The sequence below is a fragment of the Neolamprologus multifasciatus genome, chromosome 10 (assembly GCF_963576455.1).
Source record: "Neolamprologus multifasciatus chromosome 10, fNeoMul1.2, whole genome shotgun sequence".
Lineage (NCBI taxonomy): Eukaryota > Metazoa > Chordata > Actinopteri > Cichliformes > Cichlidae > Neolamprologus > Neolamprologus multifasciatus.
Window position 1 is genome coordinate 23,967,403 of NC_140448.1, and position 27,028 is coordinate 23,994,430.

General features: G+C 40.4%; 2 protein-coding genes across 2 annotated transcripts; one reads left to right on the forward strand and one right to left on the reverse strand.

The window, feature by feature from the left end:
• Positions 1-2,206: 2,206 nt before the first annotated feature.
• LOC146510277 (hexokinase-2-like) lies at positions 2,207-18,531 on the reverse strand. The gene is made up of 10 exons (XM_085175302.1): positions 15,948-18,531; positions 10,957-11,119; positions 9,627-9,775; positions 9,428-9,547; positions 8,956-9,051; positions 7,602-7,701; positions 6,223-6,406; positions 5,894-6,049; positions 5,583-5,816; positions 2,207-3,723 (listed from the first exon to the last, which is right to left on the reverse strand). The coding sequence occupies exons 1-10, from the start codon at positions 16,005-16,007 to the stop codon at positions 3,585-3,587; spliced, it is 1,401 nt and encodes a 466-aa protein (XP_085031428.1). The 5' UTR covers positions 16,008-18,531; the 3' UTR covers positions 2,207-3,584.
• A 2,667-nt stretch (positions 18,532-21,198) lies between these two features.
• On the forward strand, positions 21,199-26,899 carry LOC146510278 (tripartite motif-containing protein 16-like). The gene has a single exon (XM_085174120.1). It carries the CDS (start codon positions 24,960-24,962, stop codon positions 26,637-26,639), a length of 1,680 nt encoding a protein of 559 aa, XP_085030246.1. The 5' UTR covers positions 21,199-24,959; the 3' UTR covers positions 26,640-26,899.
• The last annotated feature ends 129 nt before the right edge of the window (positions 26,900-27,028 follow it).

Genomic DNA, 27,028 nt, shown 5'->3' on the forward strand with positions numbered 1-27,028 from the left:
AGAGGACTCAGGTGAGTGAAAACACTTTAAAACCAATCAGAGGACTTTTAAATAAGTCCTTAAAGTCCTGCAACAGTATCACCGCTGTAACTGTGTCAGGAAATATTAAATATCCAAATACTGAATGTTAATTATGAGTAAATCTGCACCTCCAGCTTTAAACCATCCTTTTTATTTAAGCCCACTGAAGACGAGTCGAGCGCCTCAGCAGCAGCTTTATCACCTCTCACGGCATCATGAATAAATCAATTTATTTCCAGTATTTCTTTACATTTGAATTTTTCTAGTTTTCTTATACTACTAATCATAAACTACGTTCTTAAATGGTATTTTATGATTTATGATTTGCATGTGTGTCCTGTATTTGACTTCTGATGAGGTCAGTGTTTCTGAGCGTGCTCTTTATATTTCAAACCTACAGATGAACTCTGAACACCATAAAAACATCTATAAATAAATATGAGCTGAATTAAACTGATCAGAGTGATTTTTAGGTTCTCCAGTTTTCAGCTTCCAGTAGCTTTTCTAAGCCGCCTTTCAGATGAATTAATCATGAACCATCAATTTTTACACATAAAAAAACCTAAAAAATAAAAAAAAGGTTACATTTTTAAGACAAAGAGGTCTCCATTGTCAGGTTCAAAGCGCAGAGGCTGGACACGGTGTTAATGAGCGCTTGTACAGCGTCGAGCTGTATCCTCATTTCTTTATATTTTGCTTCCACAGACCTTCTGTTAGTTTTCTAGAAGTGCTCCCGAGCAACAGTTCTCTACGGAGCCGCCGCAGGGGACATGGGAGAAAAAAAAAGATTAAGACGGACTTTTTCGAGATCTTGCAAAACAAACTCGGGATCTCGCAAAACAAACTCGGGATCTCGCAAAAGTTGAATTCCAACAATGGCGGCAGCTACTTAGTTGTAATATTACTCTTTCTGGGTCACAAAATACACTTTTAAGATATTTTGAGGCGTGAATGTAGTTGTGTAAACGTCAGATACCTGCTCGGTTTTCCGGCACATCGTGCCTCGACCTCCTGGTCGGCTTCGAGCTGGCGGCCTCCGAAGAATGCGGCTAAAACTTTTGGGAGATGTCGCAAAACTTTTGCAAGATCCCGAGTTTGTTTTGTGAGATCTCGCAAAAGTTTTTGCGTCTTAATTTTTTTTCCTCCCATGTCCCCTGGGGGGCTCCGTAGTTCTCCACTTTCTGAGCATCTGTCAGAGTTTTTCTTCGGTCATCGGCTTCTCTCTCTCATTTTCAGTCCAGTTCTATGGCGTTTTTGTTGTGCCGCTATTCTGAGCACGTGTAAAAAAATTGTGTGAGTGCAAATGTTGCATTTTGAGGAGAAAATTATTTTGATTGGAGAAAAGTTTAATTTGAGCGAACAGAAGTTACTGCTGCGTGCAGGAAATGTATTTCAGTGTTTGCTATTATCCATATACAGACACAATAACAGCCGCTCTCGCAGAGATCTCTGCTCTGTGCGCACTCTCTGTACACTTATAAATGTGCCTCAAAACCAACCAATCACAGACTTGGATGCAAAAATTCTGATTGGCTGTTTTGGTCTCCAATCAGCTCGCTAGCTACTGCTTTCCAGAAACATGGTCCAGAATGTAGCTAAACCCATTTTTGGTTAGTGTGTTATTTTAAAATATTAAATTTTTTCAGACCATTGTTGGTTTAATCTAGTTTAAACCACTCCACTGGATTAGAATAGAGGCACAAAAATAACACCATACAGTTCTTGTACCTGACCATTTTGAAGCATTCAAGCGCTTAAAAGACACCAAACTCATGGTTAGCTCACAGCGTTGTCTGCATGTAACAAACATAAAATAACATAAAGTAGGAATTTTACACCAACAAGGTGATTCTCAAAGAGCTATTAACTAAAAACTCGGTATATCTCAGCTGGGTGTGCAGCGTGCTTTTAAAAACAGCAGATGAAAGTGTCTGAATGGCCTTCAGACAAAAAAAAGAAAAGCTAAAGCAAGTGCCTTTACTGTAGTAACTGAAACATAATCATTTTAATAATGAGAGGGAGAGCAGCAGAAACAGGTGGAAACCTATGCTGGAGTGTCTCAAACATAAAGCTGTGTTTTAAAAATGTTGAATGATTTTTCTCTCTGACGGATTCTTTGCTTCTTTCGTTTGCAGCAGTGTTTAGTGTTTGAGTGTACGTTTAGATGAGATGATCTTTCTGCTGACATCAACAACGTCCACCGTCTCTTTACTTAAGCAGTCTGTGCACTGTGGCATTTCCTCACATATTCTCTTTGGTTCATGATGTTACTTCATTGAGGTCAAAGGTCACTGATTTCACCTGTTCAATCATACCTACTGGCCAATTTTCCAGCCTCTTATTTGTCAGATAAGCATTAGCACAGCGAGGCTTCTTCGCAGTAGTTTCCTTCTCACCTTTTTATTTGTCATCAGCACCACAGCATCAGTAATGAAAACACACAGGCTTCACTCTGATTGGACGGTTTAACATTTTTATTTATTCACTGGCTTTAGTGCACATTGTGCTGCAGCTCTTCTTCTGTGGTTTTTTGTACATAAACTCTTTATTCCCCCTTTTTTTTTAAAAAGAGGAGGATTTTTGGCACCTTCAAAACACATTTCACAAATATTCTTGTCTCCCTCTTTTCTGCATCAGACTGAAGCATCTGTTATCTTTTACTTGGACACAAACAGATCACTGATGTTCAGGATGACTGGAAATCTCACCAAGCAGCAAATGATGCATTTCTCTGATAATTCTTAGTCTTTTGTTTTTTATTTATTGAGATTGAGGAAATTAAAAAAGGCAAATTATTTATTCCACTCTTTCTTGCCTTGTACCACCATATGTGCTGACAACTGTCACAGATTTATGTTAATAAAAAATAATCTTAAAAACGTGACATTTCTCAGGGAAGCTCTGAATTGTTCCTGTCCCTTTAGCCCGATTTTCATCAACATCATTTTCACACATTAAGGCTTGTAAACTGTCCATTTTTTTAACTTTAAAATATCCTGTTATACAATCAGAACATCAGCTTTCAGTGGTTATTATTATTATTATTATTATTATTTAACATTACTGAGTTATACTCACAGTGACACACTGAGGAGGAAAACACTGTCTTTAACCAGCAATAGGGGGCCCCTCAGCCCCCCCTGGAGTGTACGCCCCTTGCTGCAGTGATATAACAACCCTTATTTTTAGGAATTGTTGCCACCACAAATCCCCCCGAAGCTATTCCCCTTATTAATAAATAGGTTTTTAATGGATCAAAATCTCCATAGCGATCTATAAAATGACTTTAAATCGCCTCCTTTTGACACATCGTTTACTTTTTAATACCTTTTTCGGTGAGCCTTGTGTAAGTTTTTGTACTTTAAATACTCTGATCAACATATTTTTACTTCTTTTCTAATAAAATCTCAACATGATAAAATACCGGAAGATTCGCTCCACCTCTTCACATTATATGAACAGTTGCAGTTGCACTGAGGCATAGATTGGTCAAAAATACATTATTGACCCTCTTCCTTCTCCTCCTCCTCTTCATTGTCCTCACCGTCGCTCTCCTCTAGTAGTCAGGACTGGTGAGCCAGCCTCTGTGCCACAGCTGTTACCATGGCAGCGCCCTTCCCGCTGCTGTCCTCTGAGATGAGGAAGGTGATGTCACATTGAGGGGCGAGCAGGCACATCGCCTTCTGGAGCTTACTGCTGAAGCTGGAAAAGGAAGGAAAGAGAGAGGGAGGTGTTTAAAGGATAGAACTGCCAGATTTCGCCGTTTAATGAGTTGCAAAAAAACAAAAACAAAACAAGAAATGGATTTCACTAATCTACACAAGGTCAAAATTATAGCTACAGGCTCAAATCTATGCATACACCCAAATGTGGTCCTGAAGGTACTACAGTGTCTTTTAAGTCAAGGCCTATCGATATAGTGATAACAATTGGTAGTTTCTCTTTGCCAGAATAAAAAGGATTTGACAGCAGATACTGGATTGACCGATACTCAGAACAATGGGAAAGTCTATGAAAGTTAGGAAATCTAGGTTGGGATGTTCTCTTGGAGCCATTTCTAAATAACTGCAGATTCAGAGATCATCAGCTCAATGTGTCTCCACTTTGCTGAGGGTCTGAAACAATATGCAAACTGTCCCCCTCAGAAGAGGGAAACCTGGTCAGGATGTTCAGGAACAACCCAACAACCACCAAACTGCTGAAGCACCAGCGTCACTGTCCACAGTGAGGTCAATTTTATATGTCCATCAACTGAAAGGGTGTCGACCAAGAAAGAAGTTCCTCCTTCAAGCTTGACTGAAATTTGCAGCGTCCCACATGGACAAGCGCTTCATAATACAGCCTAGGACTACCCGTATCATTCCCCTGAAATTAAATGGAATTTTATTTTAAATTACAATTTAGCACAAATTCTATTCAAAGCAAAAAATAAAGAACTGCCCGGTAATATTCTGAGTATGTTTTTTTTTTGAAAGAAGGAAGTTATAATTTAAGGGGTTTTTGTAACTTCAAAACAGGGAAGGTACGTACTACAAGAAAAGGCTTTTGTGTTTCTGTTCATGGAGTGAAACTATGGAACAGTCTGAATATGGAATTAAAACAATGTCCAAACATAAAACTGTTCAAAAAGAGTTATAAAAATATGATCTCAAACTATAAAGAAAAGGAAAATATTGAAATTAAGTGAATGTCTCTATTTAAATTTTTTTTTTTTAAAAATTCATGATGTAATATTATAGTATATAGTATATCGGAAATCGGTTCAATATTTTTATTACAAATTATATCAGTAAGGAAGCTGACTAAATATTAACTGATAATTTATGGCAAAGGGGTGGGATTAAATAAGTGTTAACTTCTTCCCACTCCCTTTCAACATGTAAATTAATCAGAACGTTTTTTTTGTATGTATTTTGCATAGTATTTTTTTTCTCTCTTATTTTCTTTTCTAAACGTACCTGTATATTGTTCACATGTTGAAATAAATTACGAATCAATCAATCAAAAAAAAAAAATCGAATTATATTTACCTAAAGATATTTAAAGGTGGACATACACAATGTAAAATTACTTACATAGTACATATATTTATCCAAACACATCAAAATTGTTTACGGGATGAATAAAGGAGGCTAATATTAAACTTGTGGAAATGCCTTCCAAAAGCCCTGACGCCAACCCTACTGAAAATATGGACTATGCTTGAACTATGGACTATGAACTCTAACTCAAGAAAAGTGATCAAATATTCAACCAGAGTTATGGAAGAGGCTTGTTGACGGCTACTAAAAGTGTCTGATCAAAGTACAACTTGCTAAAGAAGACTTAACCTAGTATTAATGGGAGTGTATGAATATATCTGAACCTGAATGTACAGAATAGTGCACTCAGTTCTTGTTTTTAAAGTCATTAAAAGTGTACTCTGTACAATCTTTCCAAATAATGTTTAAGTATTAAAGAAAAGACTATTAGAAAAAGACTGGTTACTTAATATCAGTAAACCAAGTGAAGTTTGGTTAAATGTTCAAATGTCTTTGCTCTGTTCACCAAATGCCTCTTACGTGGGGTGTTTTCTGTACACTGTCCCGTCCACCCCGACAGTGGTCTTTAGATGGTCCAGTTTGCGGTTGTTACGGATGTGGTTGACGAGGGTTGCCAGGGCGGCAGCACAGAGATGGGCAGAGCGTGAGGAGATAGTGTAGCAGACCAGGCGCACCACAGACGCGTCGATCGGATCCCAATCCAGACCCAACTCAGTCAGAATCTTCATGGCGTTCTCCAAACCGCTGTCCGGCCTGAGCACCAGACAAAGTGGTTAGATAATAAAGACCAGGAGAGACTGCTAGAAACAAGGAAAAAGCAAAAGACTCACTCCTCAATCTCAGAGATAAACTTGGTCTCAAACTGTTCTCGGGTCCCCAATGCCTCCGATATCTGTCCTTTAAACAGCAGCTTGTCCTTGGTCATCTTCACCAGCACCAGTCGAACGATTTCTCCCAAATACATGCCGCTGATCATCTTCTCAAAGCTACAGGAGAACGCACATAATCAGGACAGAAACTCTCACAAACATTAGCTATCAGTTTCTAACTTCTGCTGTAGCCAAAAATTATTGTATAGAAGTTGTATGAAAGACTTATCTGAAGCTGATCACATGAACGGGAGAGGTGTGTTATGATTCTGAATAGTTGTGAAACATACATGTGCACGCCAGGGTTGATGGAGGTCTTGTCCACCTCCACGTCAAACTCAGTCAGGATGTCATCCAAGGATTTGTCATCCCCAAAGCCGCCCCACTCCGTGTTGATGCACATCCGTCCGTCCTCACCCTCAATACCCTTCACATTCGTCATTTCCTCCATGTAGCAGGCGTTGGTTCCTGTACCTGCAGGAAAATGTTGTTTAGATTATACCGCGAAGCATTTAGCAGCTTAGAAGAGTCAAAATCATAATAAAAGGGAATTATTTGCTACTCCAAATTGACCCCAAAATGTCATAAAATTAAAATATAATTTTATGATATTTTAAAATATAAAAATTTAAATCTAGGTCTTGGAGGAAGCCCTCCAGATATAGCAATGAATGTTTGGCCCAAATATTGCAAATATGTACATTTGTGGGCCACAGCGTTCTGTGACTCCTTCACCAATGGGCAGATGTCACTTGTCATTCAGACTACATCTGGCTCAGACAGCAGCTGCTGCATCTGTGTAAAAAACATTGTAGCTACTGTGACATCATTCTCTGTTGTTCGAGTAAATTTGGGGGCTTGTCTGGGATTCTGAGCCAAGAAGCATCATAACCAAAGCACAAATCATACTCTAATATCACTATTTCTGGGTCTAAAACTTGCTATTACAGTACTACAAATAACATCTACTTTATAATACTATAAAGTAGATCCGTGAACTGTAGCTTTTAATGTAAGCCTGGTACTTATTTTTTTCTTTAGGGACCATCATTTAGATAATTTTGTCTTCAGTGAGATTTAAAAATGGTGACTGAGAAGAAAAACCTTGTCAGGAAACTTTTTACTGAGGTGAAGGGGTCAAAGGGCCATCTTTTCAATGACTTTTATCCAATTTGCCTTCTTCGTAAAAACAAAGACATCTCCCCTTGCTGGTGATTAGAAGGACTGCAATTCTATTTTTAAAACCCAGAGGCTGAATCCATCTTGTGTAAAAAGACTTTCATGTTTTCATGTTTGTGTACTTCTTGCCTTCTTGTGACTGTGGCTCTTTAGGAGTAATTTTTTTCTGCTTTGCGTCTCTTTGTGGTTGTTTTGTGTATCTATATAGCTGCTTTTATGTCTTTGTTGTGGATGTTTTATCAATTCAGTAATTTATCTATGACCTCAATAAACCGACTACTCATCATCTTGTCAGTGTGTTCGGGGGGTGCAGGCAAACACAGCTCAGTCAGACAGATGTGAGGTTTATCTGAGGACCGTCCCACTCTATTTATAAAGCACAACAGCATGGCTGATTAAAGTGCTGTACAATAACGGCAAACAAAGACAAACACAGACAAACACAGACAAAGACATCCCAGAGTTCTTTACTTATTGAAATTATGGTTACCAATGATCATGCCGATTTCACAGCTCTGGTCCCTGTAGCCGCAGCTCATCATCGTTCCCACTGTATCGTTCACCATGGCAACCGAGCCAATATGATAGTCCTGCAGAGAAGAAGACAGGCAGACAGGTGCATTTATATCTCGCCTATTCACAAATATCCTGCCTACACAGAGAGAGAAAGTGCCACGCTGCTTTTAATCTGCACCTCAGCAGCATTCACAGAGAGATGAAGTGGGAAGAATTACTCGCCGATTCAAATATGAGGCCCACAAACAATTTAACATAACATTTTCTGTCAGCACATCAGCATGTGGTGCTACTGATTTTATCCCTTACAGTTAAGTCCACGTCTTTTTAGACAATGACAGATTTCTTTTGTAGCTTTGCTTCTGCACTCGTGGCTGGTATACAAGCTGCTAGTGATGGTAAATATGATTCTTTTTACTGAATCGAATCGGGTTTTTGAGTCATTTGATTCACTGAGTCAGTTGACCAGAGAGTGCAAAAAATGTACATTTTCACTCAAACTTAATTTGTTTCTCTTTTCATGTAAATCCTACTGCTAAGATGAGTGATTCTAAAAGAAAACAACTATTTTATAGAGCAAAAAATAGCAAAAACATTTCTAAAATTAAGCAATTTCCTATCAAAATTGCTTAATAAACATTTATTTTGTTTATTTTTATTTTATTAGTATTTTCCTTAAATGTGTCAAATATATATTTTCTCATCTAAATGTCCACTGAGCTGTGAGCCAGGGGGCGGTAATGCGCCTTAACATTGGTTGCCTACCAAGGAGAAGAAGAAGCTGTGAGCCAGGAGGGAGGGGGTGAGTAGCTCAAATGTGCTGTAGCATGTTAGCAGAGCGATTCTACTGTGAACCGAGGAGCTATTGTCTTGATGTGAGCTTCTACTCAGGGTTTTTTCTTCCAGTTCAGAGCAGAATTTTTTTTGTTAAGATACTGGATGTTGTGTTTTTCTCCACAATTTTAATTATAAGATAGATATATTGCTGCTAACAGCAACAGGGATGAGTCAGTGAGTCAGTTGGGCTTGTGAATCATGATTCACGAGTCAGTAAAGTGATTCTCGAGTATTGAACAATTCGTTCATGATTCGCGCATCACAACAAGCTGCAGTTATTCTGATGCTCGAACATCATGAGTGAGTTAGCATCAACTGAAACAGCAATGAGATACAAGTCTGCTCTGCACTGTATGCAGTGTCACCGAGTGTGTGTGTATAAAGAAACATTGTGCTGAAGGGTAAAACACTAAAACGCTGCAGCTGGAAGAACGGCTCTGCAGGCCAGAGCTGAAACACATGAATGTGATTTCTGGTGTTTTTGGACCGACCCCTCTCCTTTGAATGGCCTCTTTCAGTAACTGGACCACGTCTTTCCCCTCCACCCCGGAGCAGTTGAAGCCTTTGGTCCAGCGGATCAGAATGCTCTGTGCAGAAAAACACAATTTACAGAATCTATCAGTGACATCGCCGTGAACATGAGGACTGACTGCAGGAGGAGGCACAGAAACCCCGGGGAGAGTCCAGGGTCTCTAAGGGTCACCCTTCTTGGATCTCTGTGGTATTTTTTTAGGTTTTGTCTCTTTGTTTATGTTTTCTGCACTTTTGTGATAGTTTTCTGTCTCTGTGATTATTTCTGATAATTTTATTTTCCTTCTAAAAACTCATCTAAACCACCTTTAAAACCATGAACAGCCTAACCAGCTACAGGCTACACTGCTGATGTCTCCTCAAACAGCCAAAAACACACAGGTCACTGTTGTGTATTTACACTGTGTGTGTGTGTGTGTGTGTGTGAGAGACCTTGTCGATTTCCAGCTGTTCACAGGGGAAGGAGAAGGTGAAGCCCAGAGGAAGAGTTTGACCCTTCAGGTTATGAGATTCAAGGAAATCTCCGAGACAGGTGGCGATGTGGTCGAACAGCTGCACAGAGACAGACGTGAATTTTGGGGATTTGCACGCTTCGTTTGCTTTGATTTCCTTCAGTGTGTATTTGTGTCACCTGTTCTCCGGTTCCCAGCATCATGTCCTGTGGTATGGTGCAGATCTGACTGCCCATATTCAGAACCTCCTGCGCCTCCTCCTCCACACGGACGTGAAGCACACGGAAGTTTGTTCCTCCCAGATCCAACGCCAGGAAGTCGCCTTTCTCTGCCGACCGCATGATGAAGATTTAGTTACAGGAAGCCATCTTTAAAATATGATTATAGCCTTTATGATTATAATACTGTCCTTTTATTTCCCTGCACAGGTCTCTGACAATCTAAAGTGGAGGAAGTTGTGAATTACTCTGAGTGTTTTCATCATTGCTGCAGTGCCAATGCAGACATGCTGTCAGACCCCGTTCACCTCCCGGCCAACAACTGTTCGATCTGCGAATCACTGAAAACCCTCCCACAGCCATTTAAGCTTTAACCGCTTAGATTCACCACATCAGCAGCTAGCTGTCTAGGGTTCTTCTACTGTAGCCACGTGAAGACGACTGAAGCCTTAAACATTAATCTTTGCACTGATACAAAAACCCAATCACTGCATGTGGCAGTGGGGAGTCAGCTTTGTCCCAGTGTGCACATAAAACACAAATATGTAGGACTGCTTTTTTATCTGCACAATATCTAAATTAGAAACAGCCTGTCAAAAACTAGTTCATGCATTTATTACTTCTAAGCTGGACGACTGTAAAGCTTTATTATGAGGATAATAGTTCCTATAAAGCCTCCAAACGCAGCAGCAGGAGTACAAACAGGAACTATAAGATATCATCATTCTCTCATACTGGCTTCTCTTTACTAGCTCCATGTTAAATAGAGACTGAATTTAAAGTCAATCTCCTCGCATGTAAAGTCACAAATGTCTTAATTTTAAGAGAAACAGTCACAGAGCTTAATCATTAGGACACATCTGGACTGTAGCTCCAGGCCTCACGTGGTGTGAGCATGTGTAATAATGATAATAATAATGGATTGGATTTATATAGCGCTTTTCAAGGCACCCAAAGCGCTTTACAATGCCACTATTCATTCACTCTCGCATTCACACACTGGTGGAGGCAGCTACAGTTGTAGCCACAGCTGCCCTGGGGCAGACTGACAGAAGCGAGGCTGCCATATTGCGCCATCGGCCCTTCTGGCCAACACTAGTAGGGTAAAGTGTCTTGCCCAAGGACACAACGACCAGGACAGAGAGCCTGGGGATCGAACTGGTGACCTTCCGGTTGCAGAGGCGCTTCCCAACCCCCTGAGCCACGGTCGCCGGAGCAGCCGGAGGGTAAACCACACAGTTCTTTTTTTTATGTTTTATTGTTTTTGACTTTTATCTGAAAATGTCCTTACCCGTCCCATCAGGCGTGGCCCTGACAAAGGTGGGCAGCATCTTGACGGGCGCATTGTGGTGCGAGTGCTTCTCTAAACCTCGGATCAGATCCTTCTTGAGCCAAGCCGAAACCTCCTGCAGCGTCTCCGGAGACAGCTGGAAAGGCTGCAGGTACATCTCCACCTGCAGAGGGAGGCTGTGTCACGTGAACAGCATAAAGACATAAAGGTGTTCAGGGTGTCAACACCGCCCACACGTCAGTGCCCTCGAGGGAAACCCAAACGAGGCAACTGCGTCGTTGAACCACGTTTAACCACAAGATGGCGACAGCCCTGCCGATGCAGCTCCGTCCTGACGAGATGAAACAAATTCTGAATTATCAGACCCTCAGTCGGAGTTCCTGAAGCTACGTGACAAACAAAGAGGTTCTCAGATAAATGTGATCATAGTGGTTCTGAGTTTTATGTTTGTTACTTTAAGAAACTTTTAAAGGTCTAAAGCAGTAATCAATCTGTGTGGCTGTGTAGAAGTTTAACTTTACGTTTAGAGCTCATCTTCTCTGCTGTATCAAACGGTTATCAGTGTTTAAATGATTGATTCACAGTAAGAAATGAATCTGATATAAACCTAAACAGCAGCCACGGTTGGAGATTCTCTTTCTCTGAGTTAAACTTTGTCCCAGGATCAGATGCTGCCATGAAACAGGGATACAAACGTGTCTGCCTCCTCTTTGTCTGTGACAAAGTTTATTCTCCTCCACTGTCCTCGTGCCTTCACATGCTCGTTTCTGGGTTCCCCCCTCCCAACAGACGAGGCTGACTTCATTCCTCCATCGAGACTCTGACAAGTAAATGTTTAGCCGGGAGGACATTCAACATTTGGAAGTGAAACTAAAGTTTTATGTGCTTCATTCAATTTAAAATAAACTTGAAACCACTGTGGTTCAAAAGTAACCGGACACCTCCTAGCTTAATATTTCTTCTGTAGCCTCAACACTGGCTTCTCACAGCTGTGCCACAGGAAGTGATGAAGATGAAACCAGTCGCTGGCACTGTGGCTGCACAGCGAGTCAGGAAGGAACGATAAGAGATAAGATAAGATAAAACTTTATTAATCCCTCGGGTGGGTTCCTCTGGGAAATTTGGTTTCCAAAAAAGCACAGCACTGACAGAAGTTACAGAGTTACAGAATATTATATATATATATATAAATACAAAGACATATATAGATAAAATATACAAAGGGGATAAATAGAATAAATAGGAATAAAAATAAAAATACAAGTGAATTGCACATTTCGAGTATGGAGTCTATTGCACCGCTGATTATTAACAAAAAGTATTGCACAAAAGGTAATTGCACAGTGAAGTGAAGAGGCACTACAGCTTAGTTGTTAAGTTGTTGTTAGCTAAGGTGTTTCCTGTCGTAAAATGGCTCAGGGTGTTTCGGGTTTGGCTACCACTTTTGTGGCAGTCGAGGAAATTCAGCGCTCAGAGGAAGCGGAGAAGCCAAGCCAACACCACGATGACTGAGTTAAACATATTTTCACTCGGCGATTCATGTGTTCAATTCATCGTGTGGCTCAGGTACAGCTATTATAGCTATTATACGTTTTTGCTTTGCTGATTTTCTCGGTGCCTTTCTATTCTCTCACATAGAGCCTACGTGTCTGTGTAACAGCGTTTGTGCTGTATGTATGTATGTAGAGCGCATACATGTTCTGGACAGGTTCTGCATACTTTGAAGCTTCAGTGAGACACGGCAGTGAGACCTGCTGGTTGACATGGAGGCCTTTTGAAGCCAAAAGTGTGGATTAAACGTTGGAGTCAAAGCTGTGCCGAGTAACAGACTAATTAATGTGTGAATTTTACTCACTGAAACTGAAGCACGAACTTCAGAATGGTCTGAAACAGTAATATTAGTCAGAGAATCTATTAAAAATGCCCCAAACATCGTAAGCGATGAAGGCTAGAAGCTACATGTGGACATGTTTATTTCTGACAAAAGGTTTTAACACGGCAGTTTCTGACTGACTGCTGGAGCCTGACATGGACGGTAGAGGAACTGCAGCACTCCTTTATTCAGCTCCAGAGGTTGAGCCGTGGTCGTTCTGATAATTATTGATAAAACAAATGATTCTGCAAAAACAAAGCTCCGTAAGTAAAGTAAACGCTCCGGAAAAAAGGAACGCATTCCTGGAAGATGAAATCCTCGACTTGGAGACATCGTTGTGAGTTAACAACCTGAGGGTGGATGTGTTCATGACTTTGCTCTTAGTTCATGTTTAACATTGGAGCCATATTTTTTCTGTGGCGCTGGTCTCAGAGTTTCCCTCATTTCTGTATTTCCTGACTGAGAATTTAAATCTTCTCGGAGGTCTTCCTTTCCTCTCCATCTTATCTTTAAGACTTTGTGGCACCACATCACCCCAACAGGGCGCTCCTTTAGGCTTCCCACAATGCACTGAGTGTTTGTTCTATACACCAGTCCGAATTTAATTATTAGTTCTTATTAATATCTGGCTCTCTTCTCTTCTTTTCAGTCATGTTTTCCTCCCCTCCCTGAGCCTGGTTCTGCTGGAGGTTTCTTCCTGTTAAAAGCGTTAAAAAGAGTTTTTCCTTCCCACTGTCACCAAAGCACTCGCTCAGTGGGTTTTCTCTCTACCTTATATATAATATAAAGCACCCCAAGGTGACTGTTGTTGTGATTTGGTGCTATACAAGTAAAACTGAATTGAACTGAGTAACAATTCAGAGAAATTCCCTCAAATTTTCAAGAGTTTGGAGTCACACTTTTGCTGTGGTCTTAGAGTTTCCTTTATTTCATTGTTTTCTGACTGTGAACTTAAACTTTTTCCTTAGATGTCCGTTATGGTCCCGAAATACTATTTCTAATATTCTTTTAACTCCTCATCTGGTGAATACTCAGATTTTTCTTCTGGCACAGATACTTTAGAGGATCAATTCAACTTTACTGGCTGACTGATTTCATCCTGGAACAAACCGGTGTTTTTTATATTAGTTTAGTCACGTTTGGTTTGTTTTGCTTATTATTGTCAGGGATCAGTCGCCAGCATCGTGGACCAGTAAACCGAAGGTTGCTGAAACCTTTAGTCTTGGTGACTGTCTTTGGCGATCATCGTGGGAGTCATCAGAGCCTCGCCCTTAAAAACCTCATAAAAAGAAACAAACTCACAACAGCGATTGTGCTGCTTGTCACGAACACAAGTGAGATGGAAGTTTTGTGGAAATTAGGAGGTTTGGCTCTGATTTCTTATTCATGAAGTTGCAGCTGAAAAACGGAAAGTTGTCACTTTAAAAATGATGAAATACATAAAGTCATGATTAAAGTTAGTAAACCAATGACTGACCATAAATCTGACAAATGAAAAAATATGATTCTTTGTTCCTGTTTTTTCCTGACCTCTGTCAAGATTTCACTCAGCTGTAAAGAGGACTTCACTAATGGTCTGCGGCAGCTTGCAGCTACTTTCTGTTCTTTGTGTGCTTTAAATATTCACCTGCTCTGTTTACGTCTGTGTAACGAGTGTTTCGTGCTTTCGTGTGAAGATTATTATACTGCTGTTTGCCACTCAGGGAGACGGGAATGTTGGTTTTTCATGTGATTTTAGCCCCATTTTTATGCCCATTTTCATTTTTTACACTGCTGTAGACAAACACAGATATTTAAGCACACATACTTTATGGACTCTCCTTTCTTCAATGTCCAAGATACTTGGTACCAGGCTGTACGAGTCTTTGAGTGGTCCTGAGAGCGCTGGCTTCATTTTCCAGCCCTGAAGCCTGATGCTGAACCTCACTGAGCAATGCTAGCAGCTGTGGTAATGTGTAAGACTACAGCTGGATCATTTTTCACCGAAAGAAGAATCCCTGTGACTTAAGCTAGCCTGAATTTTCTGATGAATTCTCAATAAACTTTGGTAGCTTTGCTCAGCACATTTAAAGTGTTAAATTCTTTAGTTTCTGACAAGTTATCTGCAAAGACAAGATATCATCATCATCATCATGTGATTCAAGCTTTTGGATTTTCCCTTCTGAATAGTGCAATAAGAGGCTAAAACCATAACGTCAGACTGAGCAAACATGCAGGAACCTTTAAGGTGATATTTACTTTAAAAGGTATTTTATAATTACTGTTAATAACCAATAAAATACATTTAATTGGTTTTGTATCTGCACAGGGACTTTTTAATGCTGTATTCTCATTAATTAGCATGCCAACATGCAGAAATAAAACATATATCCTGTGTTCACTGAACCTTATCATGTTGATCGTAGTGTATATATATGCAAGTGTATCTTCCAAAACTCATCTTAGATGTGTGACTAAATCGCAATCAAATGTACTAAATAAATTGCCTAGACCAGGATTATCAAGCTCTATATAACTAATCTCAAAATGAATGGTGACATGTACGTTACATGTACATGTCGCCTCTGTCAGTGCGCCCCAGGGTGGCTGTGGCTACAATGTAGCTTGCCATCACCAGTGTGTGAATGTGTGCGTGAATGGGTGGATGACTGGATATGTAAAGTGCTTTGGGGGTCCTTAGGGACTATTAAAAGCGCTATATAAATACAGGCCATTTACCATTTACCATTTACATTGTTGTGCAGTGGGACTTTGGGATCACTGGAATGTGTGGTCACATAATTAAATAAATGTTCATGAGACAGCAAAGCTAAAAGTGCCTGTAATTATTATGTTGTTGTATAAAATAAATATCTAGCTTGCAAAGAAAAACTATAAAATATGTATTCATGATTTATGTGTTTGGTGTTTATGGCGTGTGACTTTATAAAGTGATATAAAGAATATAAAAAAACAACAACATGATAAATTAAAACAGACTTCTGTGTTTTAAACGTGTACGAGACGAACATATGCTGCAGGCCTGGCAACAACTGCCTGCAGGTTGGGTTTTTGCTAGTTATCTATCGAATACTGTCTCTACCACAAAAAAACATACATACAACAAGGTGACACATACCTTACTGAGCACGTCCGGAGGGATGCCGTCCAGGTGCAGGGTGGCGGTGTCGCCGCTCATTTTGGCTTTCTTGGTTATCTGAATGTTGGACTCGCCATTTGCTTGTGTGATAAAATTAAAGAAATAAAGATAATATGACGTCTTCTGAGACTTTGCCCCGTTGTTGCCCTGACAGGTTTAAAAAAAAAAAATCAATCAATGATTTTTAAGTTGCAGACTAATTTTCCCAGAGTCAACGCTACAGCATCTCACGTGCCCGTGAGTTTATGGTACGTGTTGGTGGTCTGCATTTATTTGAGCCGTGCCATAACCACAATGATTGTTCGTGAAACCTGACTGGTCTTTTTCTGTGGTTACTGTTCATATAAAATGGGAAAGTAAGGATGGACTCTTTGCCTCTGAAAACAACTTTGCTGCATGTCTAATTTGTACAACACTAAAAACATAAATGAGAGGATATCAGGGCTGTAACAACCACAGCCTCAACTGTTGGACCACAGTTTTCGTTGATACAGTTTTGGGGATTTTTTAAAAAGGGAATTAAAACACTGGGGGGAAAAAAGTATTTTTACCACACTCACAATCAACTGATCAAGTGGACGCTTGTTGCTATCCAGCACCCAAAATATGTGTAAATTTCTACTTACTGAGGAGCAAGTTGAAATTTTGAGATACTTTTCTTTCAGTTGCATGAAGAAGCTTGCAGATGAATCAAATAATCATTAAAATAAACTCCATGGCTGAAACATGTTACCTGAATGATCTGTTTAGATTAAATCTAGCATGCTAACTTTTCATTAGCAGCTCCACGGGTCATGTCACAGGCAGATTATGTTTATTTTATTTCACAGAGGTAATACACAGTAATGAACACGAACACTGAAGTTAATTATGTAAATATGCCAAAAAAATCTGTTTCAGTTTAGAGTCAGATGGCAACCTCACGCTAATTTGGACAATGTATATTCTGCTGTGGTTTGCTAGGTGTTGATAGGCAGAATTGATCTCAGAAATGGTGCTGCGGTAAAAATGCAAAAAGTTGCACCTTTTGAAACATTGTGGTTTCAGCAGTTAGACACAGCTTTTCATTTAACAGTGAACTGTTTCTGTTTGTATTGCACTTTTTCCAGGTTTACTGCGCTCGGAGGTTAGTTCATGATTTTTAAGGTAACACCTTTATCTCTTTCACCTAGCATGAGCCTCAGTGATCCTTTCACGAGGGGAAAAATATGTTGTTCCCCGAGAGGTATCAGCAATCGATTTCACAGCAACTGCCTGCAACTACTTACAATTTTACAGTAAAAGTCAGAAAAGTAAAATTTTGCTCACTGTGATAACCCTCAGAAGTCATTATTAATAAACCTAACACTTCGCTATTAGAAAACATACATCTTATCCTTTTTATAAAAAAAAATCTCCCAAGTCTTGGAAATCAGCAGACAAAGTAATCACACTGTCAGTCCAACATCCAATGAGGTTTATTGTAATAGTCATTCATTCATTAAGATATTTTTATCTGTTTTTATTATGTTATTCTTTTATAATTAGCTCTTTATAGTGCTTTTTCTGGTCTCGATGGCCGTCTGCGTCCAGAATTGTTTGAATTCGCTCCTTCAATTCAGCAAGGTGAGGGAGTCTTTTGGCCCGTGTTGACCTGAGAACGTCACACAGGTGCTGCAGACGCGTCCTCTGGACATCCTGTTTTACTGACATTTGACCTATACGATTCTCTGTGCACCCCACAGACTCAGAGCCAACAACCACATCACGTTCACGTTCCTTCCACACTCTGATGCGTGGGGTGAACTTCAGCAGGCCGAGTCTACGTGTCTGAATGCTCAGAGTTGCTGTCCTGTGACTGGCTGATGGTTTTGTGGTTTTTTTTATTTGCTTCCTGCCTCTTTCTCTTACAGCATCCAGAAATTGAGTAAATCAGCAAAGCACTGAGTTACACTACAGCAGGGATTACTCTAGTGACCTCCTGACTCCTCTGGATTAGGGTTTTTGGGTGGAGTAGCCTCTGAGACCACATTACAAAGTTAAAAAACAAAAACAAAAAAACAGCTCCCAGGTAAACCTGCAATGCTTCACTGCTCTTCACACCTGTCAATTCTTAAACGACGCCCCATATTTTTCAGGTGACACATCATCAGTGACATAAGAATGTCACTGATGGCTAACCAGCTAAACAGACTTGTTCAGTTAGAACAAGTCTGACTAGTTCTAACTGAGCCAAAGGTCCCAAGCAGCGCAAACCCCGTCAGAGTGACAGGGGCTAGCGAAAAAACACAAAACAGCAGCTCGGGGTCCTTTACCAGGACGCAGGGGGTCTCAGGGGGAGTGGATGGGCAGTGAAGTCACCAACCAGCTGCTCGCAATGATGCAGATACTGGTGGAAACTCCTCATCCTCTCTGCGTAAAAGCCACGAACAGTGAAGCGAACTCAGACTCACCTCTGCGTCTCACTCCGCGCCCTCAGGCTCACAGCTTTGAACTTCCTCAATGAATGAGAGGCAGAGAGAGCGCGTGAGCTCATTTTGGAAACCGTTTACACCCACTTCGTGACGAAACACGGCGACCTCCCGCTGCTTTACGAGCAGATTTACAGCTGCATAAAAATCCTGGGGTTGTGCCAGAGAGTTTCCGATGTTTCTGTGTGTTAGATGTGGAACATCTTTGCTGATGTCAGTGAACCCACTGTAGTGATCTGGAAATATGACGGAGACATATATAAAGACTAAAAAACAGCAGTTTCTGAAGTTTCTGAAGTTCTTCAATCAGTCACTAAAGTGAAGGTGAAGCCGATGTGGATACACACACAGAGAAATTATTAATTATGTAAATATGCCAAAAAAAAGCTGTTTCAGTTTAGAGTTAGATGGCAACCTCATGCTAATTTGGGCACTGGGGGAAATTTCACCTATTTTTAAGGTAACACCTTTATAAAGGTTTCTGACTTTCATGATGTTTAAGGTAACACCTTTATAAAGGTGTTACATTGTTCAAATGTGCAAAGTATATTGTACTAACATGATAGTATATTGTTAGAACAATAAACTTTTCACGTTATAACGTGATATACTTCTATTTTTCTTTTGCCTGAGTGGCAGCTCTACGCTTCCGTACCAAATAAACGAGAACAAAGTAATATTATATTTGAGAAAAGACACCTGCTATCTTGATGATGGAGGCTTCATAGACCGGTGTCGTGCCAAAGTAGTGTCACGGCCCAGCGGCACGAGGTAACAGAGATGGACACAAGTGCAGAAACCAAACCGGAAGCGAGACGGTAAGTGAACACAAGGTTTATTTCCCCCCACAGTTAAACACCAGCAAAACAACATGACGCCACCACACTAGAGGCGCGCAGTAAAACTAAGTTAACTAAGTGTGACCTAGACAACTCTAGGGTGCAGCTGAACAGCTGAGGCAGTGGAGAGGTTGAAACTGGGCTATGAAGTGGCCGGGGCACTGTAATGAGAGGAGATCACAGTCAACGGGATCCAGCAGGCAATCGGCGATCCTCCACAGTTAAACTGAGTTGCCTTACTTGGTTTCAGGTGGAGGGGACAGGTGGGGCGGAAAGCCCGGATGCGGTCGAGGCGTGGAGAGACAGGCAAGTGAGTGGCGGGCCAGTTGGCAACGTCGTACCAGCAGCAGGTGGCCCAGGTCCAGGAAGGCGGGGATGAGGGAGGCAAGACCTCCACTCCAGGAGCTACCTCTGAGGACAAGAAAAACAGGTAAGTTGTCACACGGGTTCTGGACAAAGCAATTACTTGACTTGACCACTTGACTAACATGGGAATAGCAGATACTCAGGCGATGAACGGTTCAGTGTTGCCAACTCCTCAGTAAGGAAAATCGCTATTGGCTGTCCTAAAAGTCGCCAAATGACGTCATCACCTAATTTGCATAATTTGTCATGCTAATGTAATTGTAACCTACTTTGTTGGAGAGAGAAATAACATCGTGGAAGAGACATAAAGTGAGTAATAAACGTCCTAAATGCAGTTAGAATTTATATTTAGAACTACAAATTAAATTTCTTTTAGCAATTATTTTTTTTTGATGTCACAATTCCAACCCTGCTCCTTTATCCCGGCCTGGACCGGCAAAAGTGACCCGAAATAGGCACTCTGATGGAGTTACTTTGTGTGTGAGAGTGTGTGTTTATAAGTAGTTTTAAACCTTGTCATCCACAAAACAGCATAACAGTAAAGGAAGAACTGACTGCGTTACAGTCAGTGCGGGAGCAGCGGCTTCGCTCATGCGCGATTCATTTGCCGTTTGGACGCACAGGTGTGAACGTCTCCTGCCCTGATAGCAGCTGGGGGAGGACTATCCTCCGCTTGTGAGCGCTTTGGCACGGGTGAGGCGCCCACGGCAGCTGCTGCTTGTTGAGAGTATCGCTTTTCACTTTTTGACGTGAAAAGCGATACGCGTTTTCACGTCAAAAAGTCGTCATAAATAAGTCTCCAGTAACACCAGAAAAAGTCCACAGATTTGTCGCTAGTCGCTTTTTAGAAAAAAAGTCGCTAAGGGGTCTGAAAACTCGCTAAATATAGCGACAAAGTCGTTAAGTTGGCAACACTGGAACGGTTGAGTGCGCAGGTCTTATATGCTGCCGGAATAATTGCCTACAGGTGATCAGCCAGGGAGGAGCAACTGATCTCCGCCTAAAGGAGGAGGAGCCGCTGTTTGAGACCTGCAGGTACCCACCCAGACCATAACAAGTAGTTACCCCCGGCAAAAATTGTTTCCCCATCTACGAGAGCGCGCAAAGTAGGAGGAGCCACTTGCCCAGCTCCGTTCTGTACGCTACTTGTCACTGATCTGCAGTCGACGAAATAAAGAGTAAAAGCTGGAAAACAGCAGACTTGATGAATTTAATATTAGTTTTGTGACATTGTAATGTACTGTGTGAAGACAATTTACCTTAAACTGTACACTGAAATAGCCTGCTGGGGAGGGGTACCGATTTTATCAGGCTGTGTGGCATCAGCTGCCAGAATGTGTGACTCCCCCATCTGTAATCCACATTGGCGTTGATATCACGAAGGGTATATTTGCAAAATCAATCACAGTATAACCAATAACTACAGTAACTTTGGAGAGGATTTCTTCTTCACAGCAAAAGTTATGGAGGGGTACAAAAATTATCAGGCTGGTTGGCATCGGCTGCCAGAATGTGTGACCCCTCCTCAATAATGCACATTGGCGTTGCTATCACGAAGGGTATATTTGCAAAATCAATCACAGTATAACCAATAACTACAGTAACATTGGAGACCATTTTCTTTTTTTTTCGACTTCTTAATTTAACATCTACAAATATATATGTAGATATGTGTGTTCTCAAAAATGTGTGCCATAAGAACACTAGCTGCGGACCTTTAGTGTCAACGATGTACCAGCGAAACAAATAAACACGTCTTCTGGTGGTGGGCTTTTCACACAGAGCTGGTGGAACCACCGCAAACACATCTCACACTGAATCTGTAAAAAACTAAATAAATACAAATTCCAATATTAAAATATCATCTATGGGAATTGATCATAACATTTAGCAGTCTTTCTTGATGTCATTACCCATTTATTGTCAGTTTCATGCTCTTCTTCCCCGCGGAAATGACAGATGTTTGTCAGATCATCTGTTTCAAAAAATAAAAAAAAATAGCACACAGAGTATACTACCTACTGCACCTATTACTTCATTCAAACAACTATATGGTTTGTTTCTACAGCCATCATGATGAAAATGAGAGTGGTGGCAATTTGTAGCCTGTGTGTGTTTATGGCCTTTTTTTTGTAGACGGAAAGTCTATTGACTCTTTTTGCAAGATCTTTTCAGCAAACTGAAAAAGAGATTCTAAGATGACTAAATAGGCTAATATCGTAAATGTTATTTCATAGAATTTTTTTTTCTGTGAATCAATTTCTTTATTCTATTGTAATAATAATAATGTATTGCATTTATATAGCTTTTTGGGGCCCTCAAAGCGCTTTACAATTCCACTATTCATTCACTCTCACATTCACACACTGGTGGAGGCAAGCTACAGTTGTAGCCAACGCTGCCCTGGGGCAGACTGACAGAAGCGAGGCTGCCATATCGCGCCATCGGCCCCTCTGGCCATCACCAGTAGGCGGTAGGTGAAGTGTCTTGCCCAAGGACACAACGACCGAGACTGTCCGAGCCGGGCTCGAACCGGCAACCTTCCAGTTACAGGACGAACTGTCTTTGAGCCACGATCGCCCATGTGTAATTATCTTATATTCCTTTTCTTGTCATTAACATTTATTACAACACAACATTTCCAGTATACTCGTATATATGTATGTATTGCGGTTAGGACTCGTATTTTCAATGCAAAGACTCCACATGAGGTAGCGTCCACTTGTTTTGGGTGTTTGACTGTGTCACAAATCCACCTTGAGACGTTGCATCCTTTTATTCGCATAAATGTCCTGAAGGACAAGTACAATTAAAACAAATAACATGTTTTTAAATTTTGGTGACACAGAAAGGCGAACAGTATGGAGAGCTTAAATGTCTGTTGAACATCAAGTTAAGAACACTGACCACACTGTTTTGTTAAAATCATAACTTTTTAAATGTCTACAACGCACTGTAGACATTTAACATTGTCCCATGGACAATTACTTGTGGTTTTGTTTTCCTGTCTCCATGATATAGAAATCACTCACTCACACAGTACACTTGGAAGGGATGTGGAGGAGGAGCAAAGGGGGAGCAGAAGCTTCTTTTAATTTTTAACAATCCGCAAACCCTTTTGTTGAGCTGCACAAGCAAGTAATATACACTGACTATAAGCACATTACAATAAGAATTTAAATAAAAAGCTGTCATACTAATATCTGAAAAATTGATTTATAAAGACCAGAAATTGAACAGTTTTCAAAAAATTCTTCAAATATGAGTTCACATATTTTTGCCAAAGACTAAAGTACTTATAGAATTGACAAATTCTTTGCCTTGGTCAGTAAGAATCCTTTTCGGGGCTTCGAACTGGTGGACAAATTTTATGAGACAGTTTGTCACTTCCCCGGCTGATTTTGACTTTAAAGGGTATGCTTGTGGCCATTTTGTAAAATAATCACTAAAAACACATATGTATTGATGTCCGTTGTTGGTTTCAGTAAGTTTCCCAATAAGGTCCATCCTAACCAGTTCAAATGGCTGAGAGACCTTAAAAACAAAATCATAGTTAAGTTAATAATACTGAAATTACACAGAGTGCTAGTCTACTGCTCTAATTTTTTCAAGTATATAATCAGTAGGTTTCTAAGTAATGAAAACATTCTGTGATTAAATGTGATTATTTGCTATGGTCGAACCTAACCTTTATCGGAATGTGTTCCGCTGGTTTTTTAATTGTTGCAGCACATGCCTGGCAAAGTGCGCACTGGGAAACCTAATCAAAAACAAAAGCAATTCGCTAAGAAACTCAACAGTTCATGATCAAGGTTTACATAACTTAATTTGAGAGATACAGAAACATTGCAGTGTTCATCTTAAAATAAGTTAACTGTAGTAGAATTACATAAAGTTTGTTTTGGATACCCACCCAATTATTTATGTCCACTGACATCCCTGGCTAGTAGAACCGCTTTGAAATGGTTTCTCTTGTTTTTGTTTGCCCGCAATGGGCCCCAGTAGGACTGGCATGAAAATCTGAAAAAATTGTGTTTGCCTCATCAGCCCCACAGACTACTTTTGTCCTCTATATTCACCTTCTCTGGCTGATGTCTACCTATTTGGCTGGTTGACAGGATATTTATACCCATGATGACTTCATGTCAGGTCAGTTCAGTTCAGTTCAGTTTTATTCACATTTAGTTCAGTCACTATGAGGAAGCACTTGGCAACAGCAGGGAGATAAAAGGAGGAAGTTTCCAAGAGAACCAAGTTCTGGGAGGAGCAGCTCTCCACCATGACTAGCTGGGGGTGAGGAGAAAGAAAAGAGAGGAGAGAAACAAGACAAAAGGCAAACTACCGAAGAGAGTTTAATAACTGCTAAGTGTTAAAAATAGTAGTGGTGCAGAAACCCAAAAGGAGTGAAGAAGAAATGCTCAGTGCATCATAGGAAACCTACCTAATTTTAAGGTGTGGAGAAATATGACATGAAGGGTCCCTACACTAGTATAATTCATTTGTAGTTGTTTGCATTTTATAATGAGGAATGTGTGGCTGTCTACGCCTGTGATGGATGTGTCCCTATGAAACCCAGTTATGATTTCTAGAAAGAACAGCACTTTAAAAAACAGTTTTAATTGTTATGGGATAACAAAGCATCTTTTAACCATAATACATTTACCTAAACAGAGATGTGAAAGTTGCATTCTAATAAGGAATTAGGTCCATATTTGTTATTTACATGTTAAATGCTTGACCTGTAATCTGTATGTTCTGTATGTTTCAAGCCAGACTTAAAAGAACTCTTCAGCATTAGTGATGTCTCACATCAACTGTTAAGCTTATTCTAAACTTGTATTGGCTCCAGTCTATTCTGATCCATTGCTAGTATTCATAATTTTATAATGGACACTAAATGTACTAAAATTCTTATTCTTTGACAATTACAAGTCCATTTTTCCTACAAATTTGAGTCAATTTAATATTTCTCTAAAAAGGTATAAACAGGATCAACGTTGAATGTTACTAATATTTAGTATTGCTAATTGTATTCCTAGTGAATTCTTAAGTAACAGTTTCCAATGTAAACGTACAATTACAATTCTGTTTTCATCTGAAACACTTTCAGTTTCACACCAACCTGAATACTTCCTTTCCTGGAATGAAGCACACCTTTTTAAGCTCCTCCCTGTTTATAGACTATTTACTTCAGACTTTACTGATCTGCCGGTCATGTGATAAGATGCAAAACAAAAAAATTTGCAAAGAATTTTCATCTGCTCAGGTCAGTGTCTCTGCATGAAACAGCTTTTTTCTGGAAACAGAAAGTAAGACGTCGTTTGAGCGGAGGAGACATGGCGCAGCAAGTAATTGAGCTGTATCGAGAGAAACTGAGGTGTTCCATCTGTCTACAACTTCTAAAGGATCCAGTCACTATTCCCTGTGGGCACAGCTACTGCATGACTTGTATCGAAACCTGCTGGGATGAGAAGGAAACACACAGCTGTCCTCAGTGCAGGCAGACTTTCACATCGCAGCCTGTCCTGGTAAAAAACATCATTTTAGGTGAGCTAGTGGAAGATCTAAAAGCAGGACTCACATCTGCTTCATCTGGTTATGCCTATGCTGGACCTGGGGACATGGCCTGTGATTTCTGTTCTGGGAGGAAGCGGAAAGCCTCCAAGTCCTGCCTGGTGTGTATGGCCTCTTATTGTGAGCATCACCTTCAGCCTCACTACAACGTAGCTCCATTAAAGAAACACAAACTCATCAATGATGCTTCAAAGCTGCAGGAGAACATCTGCCCTCGCCATGATGAGGTGATGAAGATCTTCTGCCGCACTGATCAGCAGTGTATCTGTTTTCTTTGTTTAATGGATGAACACAAAGACCATGTCACAGTGTCAGCTGCAGTAGAAAGAGCTGAGAAACAGAAAGATCTTGAAACAAATCGACAAAATGTCCAACAGAGAATACAGAACAGAGAGAAAGATGTGAAGGTGCTCCAAGAGGAAGTTGAGGCTATCAGTCTTTCTACTGATAAAGCTTTGAGGCAAAGTGCGAAGATGTTCAAAGATTTGATCAGTCTCATTCAGAAAAAAAGCTCTGAGGTGAAGCAGCAGATCAGATCCAAGCAAAAAGCTGAACAGAACAGAGTCAAAGAGCTTCAGGAGAAAATGGAGCAGGAAATCAGAGATCTGAGGAGGAGAGACACTGAACTGCAGCAGCTCTCACTGACTGAGGATCACCTCCATTTTCTGAAAAGCTACTCCTCACTGTCAGATCTGAGTGCATCTACAAACGTACCCACCTACAACAATCTTACTCTGCAGTACTTTGAGGATGTGACTGCATCTGTGTCACGGACCAGAGATAAAGTGAAGGCTCTTCTCAGTGATGAATGGCCAAAAATCTCAGTTGGAACGACCAAAGCTGATATTTTACTGCCTCAAGGAGAACCCAAAACCAGAGACCAATTTTTGAAATATTCTTGTCAGATCACTCTCGATCCAAATACAGCACACACACTGTTGTCACTGAGTGACAGCAACAGAAAAGTGACACTGATGAGTAGAAACCAGTCATATCCAAGTCATCCAGACAAATTCCTTGATTGCTGGCAGGTCCTGAGCAGAGAGGGTCTGACTGGACGCTGTTACTGGGAGGTGAAGTGCAACGGGATGGTTGGAGTAGCTGTTGCATACAAGGATATCGGCCGTAGAGGGACCAGAGAGGAATGTGGATTTGGATTGAATGACAAATCCTGGGCATTAACAGTTTCAGACAGGAGTTGTGAATTCAAACACAACAATATTTCCACTCCCATCCCAGGCCCCCTGTCCTCCAGAATAGGAGTATATTTGGATCACAGGGCAGGAACTCTTTCTTTCTACAGCATCACTGAGACCATGAATCTTCTCCACAGAGTCCAGACCAGGTTCACTCAGCCTCTCCATGTTGGACTGTGGCTTGCACAAAGTGCTGGACACAGTGCTGAGGTGTGTGAGCTCAAGAAGAGAATAAACACAAAATAGTGAAATTTGATGCTCTGCCTTTTGCCGTATGTTACTTGTTGAGATGTGTTTATCTATCCTGCACCTGCTAAAGATGAATCTTTATGGATATAAGTGTATTCTTTAATTCCTTTGATTTTCTTGTTTTCACCAGCTATTCAGGTAAAGCCGGTCATTTGGCAAAACAATATTCATTTCTTATATATTTTATATTTAACCACTGTTTTGTTGTAACATTAGCAGAAAAAACTCCCATAAATATAAATTCATATGAAAATAACTTCAGTGTATTTAAAATTACAGAAAAAAAATGATGTTTGCATTTTTGACTTACTTTTTATTTCTATACTTAAGTTGGTGGATTGTAAAATGTTTAATTTCAGTTATGTTTTCATGAGGATTTTTTATTT